We start from the raw sequence: 14,265 nt of genomic DNA on the forward strand, positions 1-14,265 counted from the left end.
CATTTATTTGGGCTGCAATCTGAGATGCAGTTATTCTAATGAACTTATCCTCTGTAGCAGAGGTAACTCTGGGTCTTCCTTTCCTTTGGCGGTCCTCATGAGAGCCAGTTTCATCATAGCGCTTGATGGTTTTTACGACTGCACTTGAAGAAACGTTCAAAATTCTAGAAATGTTCCGGATTGACTGACCTTCATGTCTTAAAGTAATGATGGACTGTCGTTTCTCTTTGCTTATTTTAGCTGATCTTGCCATTATATGGACTTGGTCTTTTATCAAATAGGGCTATCTTCTGTATACCAACCCTACCTTGTCACAACGTAACTGATTGGCACAAACACATTAAGAAGGAAAGACATTCCACAAATTAACTTTTAACAAGGCACACCTGTTAATTGAAATGCATTCCAGGTGACTACCTCATGAAGCTGGTTGAGAAAATGCCAAGAGTGTGCAAAGCTGTCATCAGGGCAAAGGGTGGCTACTTTGAATAATCTCAAATATAAAATATATTTTGATTTGTTTAACACTTTTTTGGTTACTACATGATTCCATATGTGTAATTTCATAGTTTTGATGTCTTCACTATTATTCTGGTAGGTGTGTCCAAACTTTTGACTGGTACTGTATGTAAATGTGATATTTCAGTTTTGTATTTTTTATAAATTTGCAAACATTTCTAAAAACCTGTTTTTGCTTTCTCATTATGGGGTATTGTGTGTAAACAATTGAATCAATTTTAAAATAAGGCTGTAACGTAACAAAATGTGGAAAAAGTCAAGGGGTCTGAATACTTTCCGAACGCACTATATGTCAGAATAATGTTCATTGACTAATGAACACTGCTCTCTCCCACCTGGACAATAGGAATACCTACTGTATGTGAGAATGCTGTTCATTGACTACAGCTCAGCGTTCAACACCATAGTCCCCTCATCACCAATCTCGGGACCCTGGGACTGAACACCTCCCTCTTCAACTGGATCCTGGACTTTCTGATGGCCGTCCCCAGGTTGTGAGGGTAGGTAACAACACATCTACCACGCTAACTCTTAACATGGGGGCCCCCTCAGGGGTGTGTGCTTAGGTGACTCCTGTACTCCCTGTTCACCCACGACTGTGTGGCCACGCACAACTCCACACCATCATCAAGTTTGCTGACAACACGACGTTGGTAGGCCTGATCGCCAACGACAATGAGACAGCCTACAGGGAGGAAGTCGGAGACCCGGCAGTGTAGTGTCAGGACAACAACCTCTCCCTCATCAAGACAAAGGAGCTGATCGTGGACTACAGGAAACGGAGGGGCGAGCACGACCCCATCCACATCGACGGGGCTGTAGTGGAGCGGGTTGAGAGCTTCAAGTTCCTTGGTGTCCACATCACTAAGGATCTATCATGGTACATACACACCAACATAGTTATGAAGGTGCGACAGCGCCTCTTCCCCCTCAGGAGGTTGAAACGATTCTCAAAATGTTCTACAGCTGCACCATTGAGAGCATCTTGACCGGCTGCATCACCGCTTGGTATGGCAACTGCACCGCCCTTGATCGCAAGGCACTACAGAGGGTGGTGCGGACAGCCCAGTACATCACTGGGGCCGAGCTCCCTGCCATCCAGGACCTCTATACCAGGCGGTGTCAGAGGAAGGCATGGAAAATTGTCAGGACCCCAGCCACCCAAGCCATAGCCTGTTCACTCTACTACCACATGGTAAGTGGTACCGTTGCGCCAAGTCTGGGACCAAAAGGCACCTGGGGTCGTTCCACCTCAAAAAGCACAAGAAAGAGGATTTCGACACCCACCATCTCAGATTGTTCTGAATTTTTTTCTGTTGTTAGAAACAGATAAGATTAGGAGTCCTGTGTCATAATTTAAAATATATATAATTTGATCTCTGAGAAATTAAGCTAATTGATTGCATTTTAATTTATAGGATTCATATAATATTATATAAATATATTACCTAACATCTGATTTGGACCAAACTTTTTTCTAACAATGAGTTCGACATGAGAAATCCAAAGAAATGGCCAAAAGCCACCCACGGACCATCCACATCCCAGGCCAATCCCACCCCAACAATGAGTATATAGTATCAGTTTTCTATGTCTGACATGTAGTATCAGCTCGGAATATTGTTTCTTCATGCTATGTAATTTATTCCCAGTGAATTTTGTGATTTTTTTTACTCCCTGTTCAGAGAAATTAGTAATTGTTGAGTCAGTTGTTAGGTTTTTGTCCCATCCTACATCCTGATATTACCAGGTACTGACCACTAGATGGTGCTGTTATAGTTTTCAACTGTACTGATTGTGTTATTTCACATTTACATTTTAGTCGAATGTGCTTACTTTGGTCTTGGCACGTGCACTCTAGCCACCAGCTCGCAGATACAGTGCAGATGATAAGATTATTATGGACAAAAGAGCAAGATTAATTTAATTTATCAAACGGCAGCCAAGCATCGATCATCATGTCACCAGAATAAGACCCTCAATATTTATTGGAAAGGAGCATCAAGCTTATCACCGTGCACTTTCACCACCTTGTGAAGTTCATCATAACTTATTTCATCTGTAGCCTAATAAACTGCATGCTTTCCCCAGTCGTAGTGGGAGGACCACACAACATATCATCGCGTGACTCCAAGTTTACTTCGATATGATGGTTATTATATCAATATTTGTGTTTCCAATGCAATTTCTCACATAATTAATTTTACACACAAAAATATCCCACTTTGTCCAGCGTATTTTGGAAAGTTTAATGACAAATTTGCTGTTTCCATCTGGCCTGTCATTACATTTTTTATCCGACATGTACTCACATAAAATGGTTGGATGGAAACCTGGTTAATGGTACCTATATAAACTTTTTACACTTCATGTCCAAATCATCCTGAAATATCAAAAAATTGATTGTGTAACTAAATTATGTATTTCTGTCTGTAATAAAGCCCTTTTGTGGAGAAAAAGTCATTCTGATTGGCTAGGCCTGGCTCCTTAGTGGGTGGGCTGCCAAGTGGGTGGGCTGCCAAGTGGGTGGGCCTATGCCCTCCCAGGCTCACCCATGGTTGCACCCCTGCCCAGTCATGTGAAATCCACAGATTAGGGCCTAATGAATTTATTTCAATTGACTGATTTCCTCATATGAACTGTAACTCAGTAAAATCTTTAAAATTGTTGCATGTTGCGTTTATATACAAAATAAATCTATTTCTGGTGCTCCTTACATTCTATTTGGTGCCTAACGTTTTTAAAGTTGGGAGCAGTGTGTAGGTTATGTGTTTTTGCGGGAGAGAGTGGTGTGTGTGTGTTTATGTGAGAGAGGGAGACAGAGAGAGCGTGTGAGGGAGAGAGAGTGTGTGTGTGTTTTAAAGAGTAAAGAAGGTTTCATTCAGAGTTTTCCCCTTACTGCCACAATGACATGCAGATCATTATGCATGTATATTCCTTCCTTCAGCCATTCTATGCAGTATACTGTTATAGTAAACAGTGTGAAGTTAAATTCATTATGTGTTGTATTGAGTAGAAGTGTGAATATCAGTGACAGGTTTTTTGTGTAGCCTAGCAAATGCGCATAACTTTTAGAAAACCGGAACATGCATTGGGGGGACGGGGCAAACAGGAAGCTGGGCCACTCAATTTCCCCCCCGTGGTATCGCAATACTACTTGGTATCGTGATACTTGGCCTGGTATCAAATCCTTAGTAAAATGTTGGTATCGTGACAACACACACACACTTTCACACACTCTACATATGCTGATGCTACTCTGTAATTATCTATCCTGATTGCCTAGTCACTTTTACCCCTACCTACATGTACATATTACCTCAACTACCTTGTACCCCCTGCACATTGACTCGGGACTGGTCAATTGCTATTTACTGTGTTACTATTTTCTATTTGCCAATTTTCTTACTTTTTATACTCTGCATTATTGGTTAAGCATTTCAAGGTAGTCCACAGGTGTTGTATTCGGCACGTGACAAATAAACATGGATTTAATTTAGCATTTTCATTGTCATGACATTCTTGGTTCAATAGCAATTGACGAGAGAAGACCGAATATCCAATATAAAACTAATTTTACCTCGGTGCCGAACCGTCCATATCCCTAACTACTGGCTCTCTAAAAAGTCGGGTAAACAATACTTTCCTGTAGATATTCTGTTTCAAATTTCAAACAGCTAAAGGACAAACCGATAAATGTAATTTTATTCAACATTCTGGCGTGTAAGGCTTGTAATTTACACGATTAACAGACATTCGTTTCAGGCTGTATATAATGTTACCGATTAATTGTATTACAGCCTGGTTAATCACACACTACACATAATGAATGCAGTATTAGCATTTCAATGGTGAGAGATTATGTTTACACAGTTATCATTAGATAGCTAGCTAACTAACCTACTTGAAATGTTGTCATTTCATTTCACTCTGCACTTCACCCAAATTCCTGTCTCTGACGCTAATTCAAGGTATCTTTCTAAATATGTTTGCTATATTTTCAGAGGGGAGTTGTTGCATGACAAAGGTAACTACGCTTTCTGTGACAGCAACGGCCCAGCAACTGTGTTCACTAGTTACCACAGCCACAAAGTCAACATTGGCTAAATTTCGTAAAAAATCATTTTTGTTCTTAATTTAGGGTTAGGCATAAGGTTAGCAGTGTGGTTAATGTTAGGTTTGAAATCAGATTGTAAGAAGATACATTGTAGAAATAGGCGTGGTTTAGCCCTAATTATGACTTTTTGCGTGTGGTAACTACTGACGAACCCAAAAACTACCAGACATGAGAACGTTTGCAGTGGTCTGAATCGCTCGAAAGAGAAGAAAAACAGAGGTGCTGCCGCCTAGCGGACATGATGATTGAGTCAGAAAAAAAATGAGGGGAGGAGTGGCACAGTTATTTCGAAATCTTTTTAGTTTTTTCCTCGTGTTTTTTTTATACCAGTTCTTTCCACTGTAATGATCAGACAACAAAACCATCTGTTACAGTAGGTTTTATTCTTATAGATATTTACATTTTAGATTATTACATTATTATCATACATTGCATATATATTTTAGAGTGCAGGCTTGGAAGTCCAAAATACTTAGCATACAACAGGTTTGCAGCAGCAGTGTTTCTCCTATGCTGTCCTGCTAAATGACTGTGTCAAACGCAAGCTGCCACAGATAACTTTGGTTCAAAACCCTTTTTTGAAAAATAAAAATGCTTTGCTTTGCAATAACAGTACATAGCTCAAAACAAAATGGAAGACAAAGATATAAAGATTTTAAAAAACTATGTTTGACAGATCTGTATTGATACCTACAAATGTCCATTATCAAAAGTACACAGACTGAAGTGGGATAGAGTTCAGACATACAATTGGCAGCATCCACTAGGCCCCACTTACAGTATCTGCTTACATACTGGGTGATCACGTGGTAGAGCAGGGTCCGAGTAAGAGGTAACATACAGCAAGATGATAAGCTTATACAGGGATAAAACATAAAAACAAAAGAATAGCATCCTATTTGTGCTAGTAAAAGTATCCAAAGCTTTTGCTAACTGGACCTGAAGCCTGTTTTGAAGAAGAGAGAGAGAGAAGGCTTGAGACAAAGGTGCCATAATGCAGCTGAAATGATATTTTCCCAGATATCATAGTGCTGAATGAACATCTTTGAATGGTCTTCATAGGTATTTTGCTTATTTTAATTATGTAATATGACCATGATGGAGTACATGGGCAAAAACATGACCCAGATCCCTTAGACATCTTGTAGCTCAGTGACTTTACTGTGGATGCCTATTGACAGTATATCTCATGTTTGCATGGTGTGTATGTGGAACTTCCACAGAAAAAGAAGAGGGCAGAAAGGCAGAGAAGCTTAGGTATGACCTATATCATGAGCTCTAATAGAAAGCCTTGGCTTAGGGCCAATGCAGAAGGGAATGGTAAAGGGAAGTGGTGTTCTTAGGCAGCATGGGACAATGGTTTGGCAGTGTGACTAGCCTACTGGAGGGCAGGGTGACTTTGAGGCAGGTAACATAGGGGTCACTGGTGTTACAACGTGATTTTGTAAATGCTCCAAAATAAGATCACTTCTTCAGTCAAGTCATGCTGCATAGGATATACATACAAAATAATAAACTGAAAAACAATACAGAAATAACATGTTTACAATATAAGAATAATACTATTGCTGTGCATGTTGAACGCTTACTTTGCTTTAAAACCTATTAGCTTTTAAAGACAAATAACTTTTACACACAATAAAAATAGCATTTATGACTACATGTAACAAGGCACAGTTGGCAATCCTGATTATAAGTCATTTTGGATAATGTGCTAGATTATCTGTTTTCAGGTAACATGCACTCTATAAAGCCAACACAAATGCAACAGTCATTTACACTCAATCAACAACTTGCAAACCCAATCGCATTTATATTACTCAGATGACCAAATACATACTCTGTTCTTCACAAAAAGCACTCATTCACCTGACAAGAACAAAGTACATGCATAAAAAGAGCCCAAATACATTGGAAGGCTTGTGATGAATGATGCATAGTAAAACTGGGAATATCTATTGATATGTTCCTGACCCCAGCCTCTTCCCTCTTCACGTCAGCAGGCCCAGACGAGACAGTTTGGCCGACAGGAAGGAATGAAGAACAAACACCACGGGCTTGGGGCCAGAGTGCAGGTCAAACACCTAAAAAACAAAGAGACAAGATAAAACATACAAAACAGGAGATAAATCAATACATTCAATGGACTATTAGACCATTACACTCTGAAATGCACTAATGTGTCCAACAGCGATGTACCATTTCACCCTCTGGACCTCCAAAGTCCAGGTAGAGGTTGCGGATCCCGTCGTCTGTGGACATCTTGAGCTTCTCGAAGGGGTATCTGAAGAGCACAGTGCCCACTGCAGGCTCCCCTGGCTCCCGGGTCACAGTGAAGCCCTTCTCATAATGAAGAGTGAGGCGAACGTCCTGCCTGTTCAGCATGCAACCTGAGGGACAGAGGAGAGGTAGAGAACTTTGTGTGTGTGTAATTGGAATAGTATGTATGTGCCTGTGTGAGAAAGTCTATGAATATGTTTGTGTTGCAGTGGAATAGCGAAGGAAAAGACTCAACGTTAGTGGAAACATTCCCCCTTCTTCTTTTCCCACTTTATTTCCACTGAACAGTAGTTATTTTGTACATTTACTTTTTTCTGTCACCACTTCCTGTATCACGTGAGAAGTAAATCATGTGATTCCAAAGCCTCACTCAATAATATACATAGTTATACATAGTTAGACAAACCAACGTTAGACATACAGACACACATCCACTCTCCAATGTTAGACATACAGACCACAGGAGGTTGGTGGCATCTTAATTGGGGAGGACGGGCTCGTGGTAATGGCTGGAGCGGTAGAACGGTATCAAATACATCAAACACATGGTTTCCATGTGTTTGATGCCATTCCATTTGCTCCGTTCCAGATATTATTATGAGCCGTCCTCCCCTCAGCATCCTCCACTGATAAAGACAGACACATACACATCCACTCACCAATGGAGATCTCCTTAATCAGTTCTGCAGCAGAATGCCCCCCCTGCACCAGCGCCCGGGTCCATGAGGACAGGTCCCAGTGCGTCTCCACCCGGAACACATGGGATACGATGCCCCGCCCTGTACCCGTCCGAGTGGCAAACACCAGGTCTGCCCCCTGCGCCGGGGAACTGCGGGCACTGCCAGAGTGCACCAGTCTACATAGAAACGGGTACACACCAAACAAGGTCAGCTCACCGTTTGCTCCTCCCACGAGTGATCTTTATCAAGTTAACAGTGAATAAGTTATGATAACAAAACACCAACACATCGCAGAGTGAAAGAGGCAGAGAGAGAAAAAGACAGACAAAGAGAGATACAACCTACATTCTAATGCTGCCTGGCAAACCTGTTGTCGTACCTTGTGGCGAGTAGTGGGTGTGTGAGCAGGGGTGTGGACCAGGCTTCGCGGTTCCATGGCACTGATTCAAACAGCAGGATATCTTTCTCTGTCAATGCCATGACGATTGGTCGGAACTGGTGCCGCCCACCATCCAACTGGACCTACACCATAAAGAAAGAGAGACAGCATGAGAGAAAGTGTCAAAATGCTTATGTCATTACTGATTAGGTTTTCCACGTCTGTTTGTGTAGGTGTGTGTGTGTGTGTGTGTTTATGTGTGCGTGTCATGTTAGGTGGGCCCAGAGGAAATAGTTAATGCAACGGCAGCTTCCTGTGGTTTTCTGTCTCAAAGTACTTCCTGTCAACCCCCAACGAGGCCAACTAAACACAACAATGCACAGACAATATCCAAACATTTAACATGGCATACCGCCACTACACCGCTACCCGCTTTGTGGACTATTGCTCCCATGCTGCTATGCCATGTGGACTATTGTTCCCATGCTGCTATGCCCTGTGGACTATTGTTCCCATGCTGCTATGCCCTGTGGACTATTGTTCCCATGCTGCTATGCCCTGTGGACTATTGTTCCCATGCTGCTATGCCCTGTGGACTATTGTTCCCATGCTGCTATGCCCTGTGGACTATTTGCCGCTTTAATTTTGTTCAGCTGTTTCCCCTCTTTTCCCTATTGTTCCCATTTCTTCAATGTTGTTCTCTATTGTTCTTTTACATTATGTGTAAAGTGTGTTGTGACACATGTGAAATGCACTTTAAATAAATTCAGATTTTGATTTGCACAACAAACAGTATAAGATGGCACATTTAAAAGACCACAACTCAAAATTCAGAACAAGCATACAGTGACCATCTATAAAACATAAACACTATTTACAGTACACATGCAATATTGTACAAGACTGAACAACAAAACACAATACTGTATGTGTGCATCTGTACGTAAGTGTATTTCACAGCAGCATACAGTACTTTTTTGTACAATGTAGTTATTTTTTATAATATATTGTTTTGTTTGTGTAATTTATTCTGAAGGTCTATATGAGTGCAGTACCTGTTCTGCCAGCCAGCTGATGTGTTTGAGTTGGGGGTGGGACCCCGTGGTGCTGGAGCCCAGGTAGGAGTTGATGTGGGCCAAGGTCTGAGGCAGCAGGGCAGCAATGTTGGTGTGGATGGCTGTGAACCAGGAGTGGGCGCTGGGGCTGTCCTTACAGCGCAACACCACCGTGTGCTGGCCATCAGGAGAGTGCAGCTCCAAGAGTCTGTGGGAGTCAACAGTCCTCATCATCATAGTGTCTAGTTGTGTCCATTGTTTTTCTGTTTGGTTTTAATTTGTTATTTTATGCACTTTGAGATTATTCTGTATAATGAAAAGCAATTTACAAATGTAATAAATTATTTATTTAAATGATTAATTCTTATTATCATTATCTTACTAAACATACCAAACCAACACTCCAATGATTTTTTGTATTTTCCCTCATATGCTGCATTTCAATCTCTCTCTCACACACACAAACACAAACCGTGGGCCTTACCTGTTCTCCAGGTCAGGTATAGTCAGGTTCCTGCTGATGAAGCACATTTTGAGGGGGATGACCTTCCGGTCCTTGGCCCCGCTGTGTTTGGGGGACCCCGAGTCCTCACTGCCACTGAAGTTGGGGGATTGAGGACGCACCCCATCCCATGGTAGGTCTGCCACCAAGGACGGCTTCTTAAACAGTGGGGAAACCTCCCTGATATATTTCACTACAGAAACGCAGAAAGACAAAATAAACAGTGATTAAATATGCATAGACCTCAAGCTGTAAAAAAGTGTGTCCAAAAGCAACACAAGATTGATCATATATTTCAGACAGTGGTTGAAAAAGTTACAATGCTCAATTAAAAGAGTAATAAATGTCTTATAAGCACGTATTAGTCGCTTGTTGAGTTACTCTGAGTAGGAGTTGGTGGTGCAGTTGTGTGCTTGGCAGGTCGCCTGCTTGGAGAATAATAGTTTTGACTGAAATCATGGATTCAGTTTCCAAATTTGGTCCCGTGGCCCATTCCACCACTCATCCATTCCCTCTCTCTTTCTCCAGTCCCCTAGGTCGCGCTGCTCTGACTGAGAAATTCAACACGAGTAGCTCAAGAGACAAGGTCATTGTTGGATGTAGGCGAGGATTAGGCTTGTGAAAGTAATTGGCCCAAATATCTGTTAGTATAAGTATGGGCGGACTGTGTGTGTGTGTGTGTGTGTGTGTGTGTAATTTGACAGAAGGAGGGAGGTAATGGTAGAGGTAAGGCACTGGGCCAAGGATTAGAACCTATTTCCAAGACCCTGCTAACCACACTGCTCTTACTAACAGTGTCAGTGAATATATTTCTGCTTATTCAAGTCTTTTGGAGTGTATGTGTGTGCGTGCATGCAAATGTTTTAGGAAGTGGCTGGCCTTCTGGACATGGGCCAGAGCATGACCAGAAACCACCCAACCCCAACCCTGAAGAGATCAAGATGGGCAGAGCTGCCTACAGTCAAACAGCGCAATCCTGATGGAGCAAAGTACATATTACACTCACTGACAGTGTCATATGACCAATATACACAGCCACATGAAGTCGTGCAGAAATGTGAGGAGTAGTGAATGACAACTCTAGATTGAATGTAATTAATAGATTTACTGTAAAGATGCTCAGTCAAGACTTCCAGCCACAACATCACTGCAGTGTTCCAGTGTGGTTATAAATGTCATGGTACGTTTAAGGACAGGCTCGGTCTCTGTGGCATTCCTCCGTCCCCACTGTACTGTAGCTCTGGTACATCTGTACGGATACGCTTTAGCCATCACAGGTTGAGGTATAGGTGACAAAAAAACTTTATGACACTGGCTCGCACTCAGAGGAAAGATACATGTTGGAGGCTTACCACAACATCTCCATTTGTCAATACACTGCTTGAGTGAGTGCAGACTGCAGTTTGGGCCAGTTGTGTTTTATGGCAGTGTTTTCTGTTGAACTAAACAAGGAAAAGGTTTGTCCCAGTCCCACCATGGCGTTAAAACTTTGTGAAAAGTTGGGCGTCAGATAGTTGGTTCCAGAAGCTGCTCTTGCTGTCCCTCTGTGGTGCTGTTTAAAGATCTCATTAGAACTGTCAGCTCCCGTTCTGCTTTTAATTAGGGCAGTACACAGAGGTGTGTGTGTGTATATGTGTCTGTGTGTGTGTTCGAGGGAAAGGGATGAGGTGCCATCACACATAGCTAGAGCTAATTTTTTCTCACTCCCTCCATACCTCTATGCCCACAGCAATGCAGAGGAATGAGACAGAGGAGGAAGGGGAGAGCTGGGGGAATCTGACTGACTCCAACTTATTATTTGGCTGAAGGAGTTGTGGTTCAAATCCATGCACTGTTGTGCAACCCCTTCCCTTCCCCATGGTTTGATCATGCACACATTTGCTCTTCTCTCCTTGTAGCCTTCACCCGGGTATTGCTTTATGTGCCCGGCTACACCCCAGACCCTGACCACTGTTTTTCTTCTGACCAAAATCCCCCTGTGGTTTGTCCATCTCCACGTTCCTCTCCTCCCCACTAATGCCTTTCTCCCCACCCTGCCTCAGACTGTGTGCTGCCAGGCCTTTAATGAGAACAGTGTGTCAGACTCCCCAGATGGGGAGGGGGTTTGTAGAAGGTTCTGGAGAGGCTCCCTCAGCTCCCCTCAAATATACATACCTGCCCCCAACTAAAAAATGTCCCCCTCTGCTGCTCCCCATCAAACACACAAACCTGCCCCCTTCCTCGCCTCTTTTCACTCTGACCTGGATCACAAAAGGAGGGCATGGCAATAAGTGGAAACAGTGTATATATCCAGTATGTGGATATTTTTACACAAACGTTATACACAGTGTGCATGCTGCTACACTGTCCCTGCAATGAATCACACAAACAGATATTTCTGTGGATATCCATTTCTGTTTACAGACAGACAACTTGAGAGAGGGAGAGAGGAGAGCAAATGTGCTTGTTCCACTGATTGTAGTGTTACAACATTAACATACTTCTATATGTGGTGGCCTTTTTGATGCTTTGACTCATAGTGCATTGCAGACTCAAGTGAAATGTTCAATGGTCATTGGTCAGTAAGTTTTGGTTTGTGAACAACAGAAAATAACTGTCTCTAATTGGGCCTGTCCCCATTTTATGACTAGAGTCTGTCTCTTTGTACTATTTTTATTATTCCTTTTAACCGGAGGAAGTCTCCTCCTCTATCCACCAATAAGCACGCAAACTAAACAAGACAGCCATGATCCAATTGACTAATGTTATTCAGTTATTACATTTCCATTACTGTGAGCTCATATTTATTAGGAAAATATAAATAAAGTAGCTATTGTATTTATTAGAAACACAACATTCATGCCTGTGTGAGAGTTTTATGCAGGTCTTGGACGCAACCTGGTTAAGAAATGTGAAGTCACTAATTGCCCTAATGTCTAGGGTTTATGTATTGTGTACATTACATAGTGGTCTGGAAATTGAAATCTCATTTCGACCTTGTCTGTCTGTGGTTAGGCCTATGGGAATCTTCAGAGGATGAGGAGGAAAATGCAGACAGATTGGAATGGGGGTCTTTTCACTAACACCACAACTCACTCCCTGTCAGTCTAACAAACAGTGACAGGGAACTGGCACATTCCTTAAACAAAATCCTTGGTTCCTCAATGGAGAGACAGAGATTACACAAACTCTTATTTAGGACTATTAGGCCTATTTGAGATGAGAAGCAGAAAAGATTAAGCCTACTTTATTTTGGGGGTTATAGTGAGACCTCATTTGACTAACTAAATGAGACAAACTGCGTCACATAAACCAACTCTCTACACCCAACCTTCCTTAGTATTCATACAGGGTTCATTCCCAAAACATTAAGCCTAACCACCACACAGTGCATTTCAGCCCCCTGACTAGTTGTTTCCAACCCCCGGGGCTTCACACCAAAGTGCTTTTAAAATCAATATAAGAACACACAAACATGATTATTAACTGTTTTAGCCTACAATGACTTCTTATCTAAAATAATCCACCACCACATATACAATGTAGCTAATTTTGTAACCACTGTGCTTACTTTGCTGTTTACAATAGGCCTAATGAGTGTCAGTGGAGTGTGAACTGGTTACATTGTAGCCTATAGCTATGTGCTGTAGTCTGGCAATGTACTAGAAAAATAATTTAATATTCTAAGAACGGGGCAGAATAAAGTTTTATTTGGCTATAATGCGCACATTGTTTAGGCTACTAGGCCTAGTTGAGACAGCTGTCAGACTGACTGGCCTTCCCAAATCCCCGCTATCGCGTTTGAAAACTTACCCTCAAGCGTAACCTCTTTCCCAGCCTTTTTTAGAGCCTGCACCGCTAGATCATGCGTGGCCTCCCTTAGGTCGTTTCCATTGACTGAGAGGATCGCGTCGCCGACCCGAAGAGCTCGACTCTGATCAGCTGCAAGTCCGGGGAAGATCTTGGATATGAGGATGGGCATTCGGTTTTCCCGACCCCCCTTGATGCTGACCCCCAACCCGCCCGACTCTTGTTTTACAACTCGAACTTTACGCACAGCTTCCGATGCGCTGGATTCTAAATTGATGTACGTTTCGCCATGCCTGGAACTGAAGCTAGATCCAGGACTACCGTAACTGGACCCTGGGCTGCCCAAATCTGAGTTCGTACCGTTATCACGATTATACTTGCTAGAGCCAGGGCTAAAACCTTCGTAGTGACCCCTGTTGATGCCCCCGCTCGCTGGGCTACCGCTTCGTCCTAGCTCACCATGGTTCGGATGTTGTTCTTGGTTCGAGGTTTGACCACGGTTCGAAATTCCAGACGCTAACCATGGGTCGTTTCCGTTTGACATTCCATTTCGTAGGTCCGCTGAATTGTTGCAATCCAAGTTGTTCCTGTGCCCGCTTATCTCTGCTTCCGCCGTTAATGTGAAAGTCTCGCTGGTCAATTCGCCCGCTACCCGAATCCAGCGGTCCCGGAGCAAAAGGTCTAATTGACCATTTTTGTCCGCTCGTGTCCAGACAGCCATCCTGGTAGTCCGGGGCGGGTTTCAGACTAAACTCCGGATTAACTTTTTCCTATTTTCAGTGTGTACCCAAGCACTAGCCTACCCTACATTTGACACACCCACTTACGCACTGATTGTAGGAAACTGAACGGAAACAACTGCCTCTGATGGACTCCCTCCCTTATTATTGAGCGCGCTAATGCGGGCTGTCTGTGGTGTGAAAACTTGGAGCCAGACAACAGAA

General features: G+C 42.7%; 1 protein-coding gene across 1 annotated transcript; it reads right to left on the bottom strand.

The window, feature by feature from the left end:
* Positions 1–4,983: 4,983 nt before the first annotated feature.
* On the bottom strand, positions 4,984–14,159 carry LOC121531806 (beta-2-syntrophin). Its single transcript, XM_041837277.2, has 7 exons — positions 13,325–14,159; positions 9,515–9,725; positions 9,031–9,238; positions 7,976–8,118; positions 7,576–7,772; positions 6,836–7,026; positions 4,984–6,720 (listed from the first exon to the last, which is right to left on the bottom strand). The coding sequence occupies exons 1-7, from the start codon at positions 14,040–14,042 to the stop codon at positions 6,628–6,630; spliced, it is 1,761 nt and encodes a 586-aa protein (XP_041693211.1). The 5' UTR covers positions 14,043–14,159; the 3' UTR covers positions 4,984–6,627.
* Between the last annotated feature and the right edge of the window lie 106 nt (positions 14,160–14,265).

The sequence above is a fragment of the Coregonus clupeaformis genome, chromosome 19 (assembly GCF_020615455.1).
Source record: "Coregonus clupeaformis isolate EN_2021a chromosome 19, ASM2061545v1, whole genome shotgun sequence".
In the NCBI taxonomy this organism is placed as follows: domain Eukaryota; kingdom Metazoa; phylum Chordata; class Actinopteri; order Salmoniformes; family Salmonidae; genus Coregonus; species Coregonus clupeaformis.

Coding starts and splice junctions, on each gene's coding strand:
- LOC121531806 (XM_041837277.2), bottom strand. CDS start 14,042: ATGGCTGTCTGGACACGAGCGGACAAAAATGGTCAATTAGACCTTTTG. Junction 9,726..13,324: donor GAAAGAGGTTACGCTTGAGG/GTAAGTTTTCAA, acceptor GCGTTTCTGTAG/TGAAATATATCAGGGAGGTT. Junction 9,239..9,514: donor ATACCTGACCTGGAGAACAG/GTAAGGCCCACG, acceptor TGACTCCCACAG/ACTCTTGGAGCTGCACTCTC.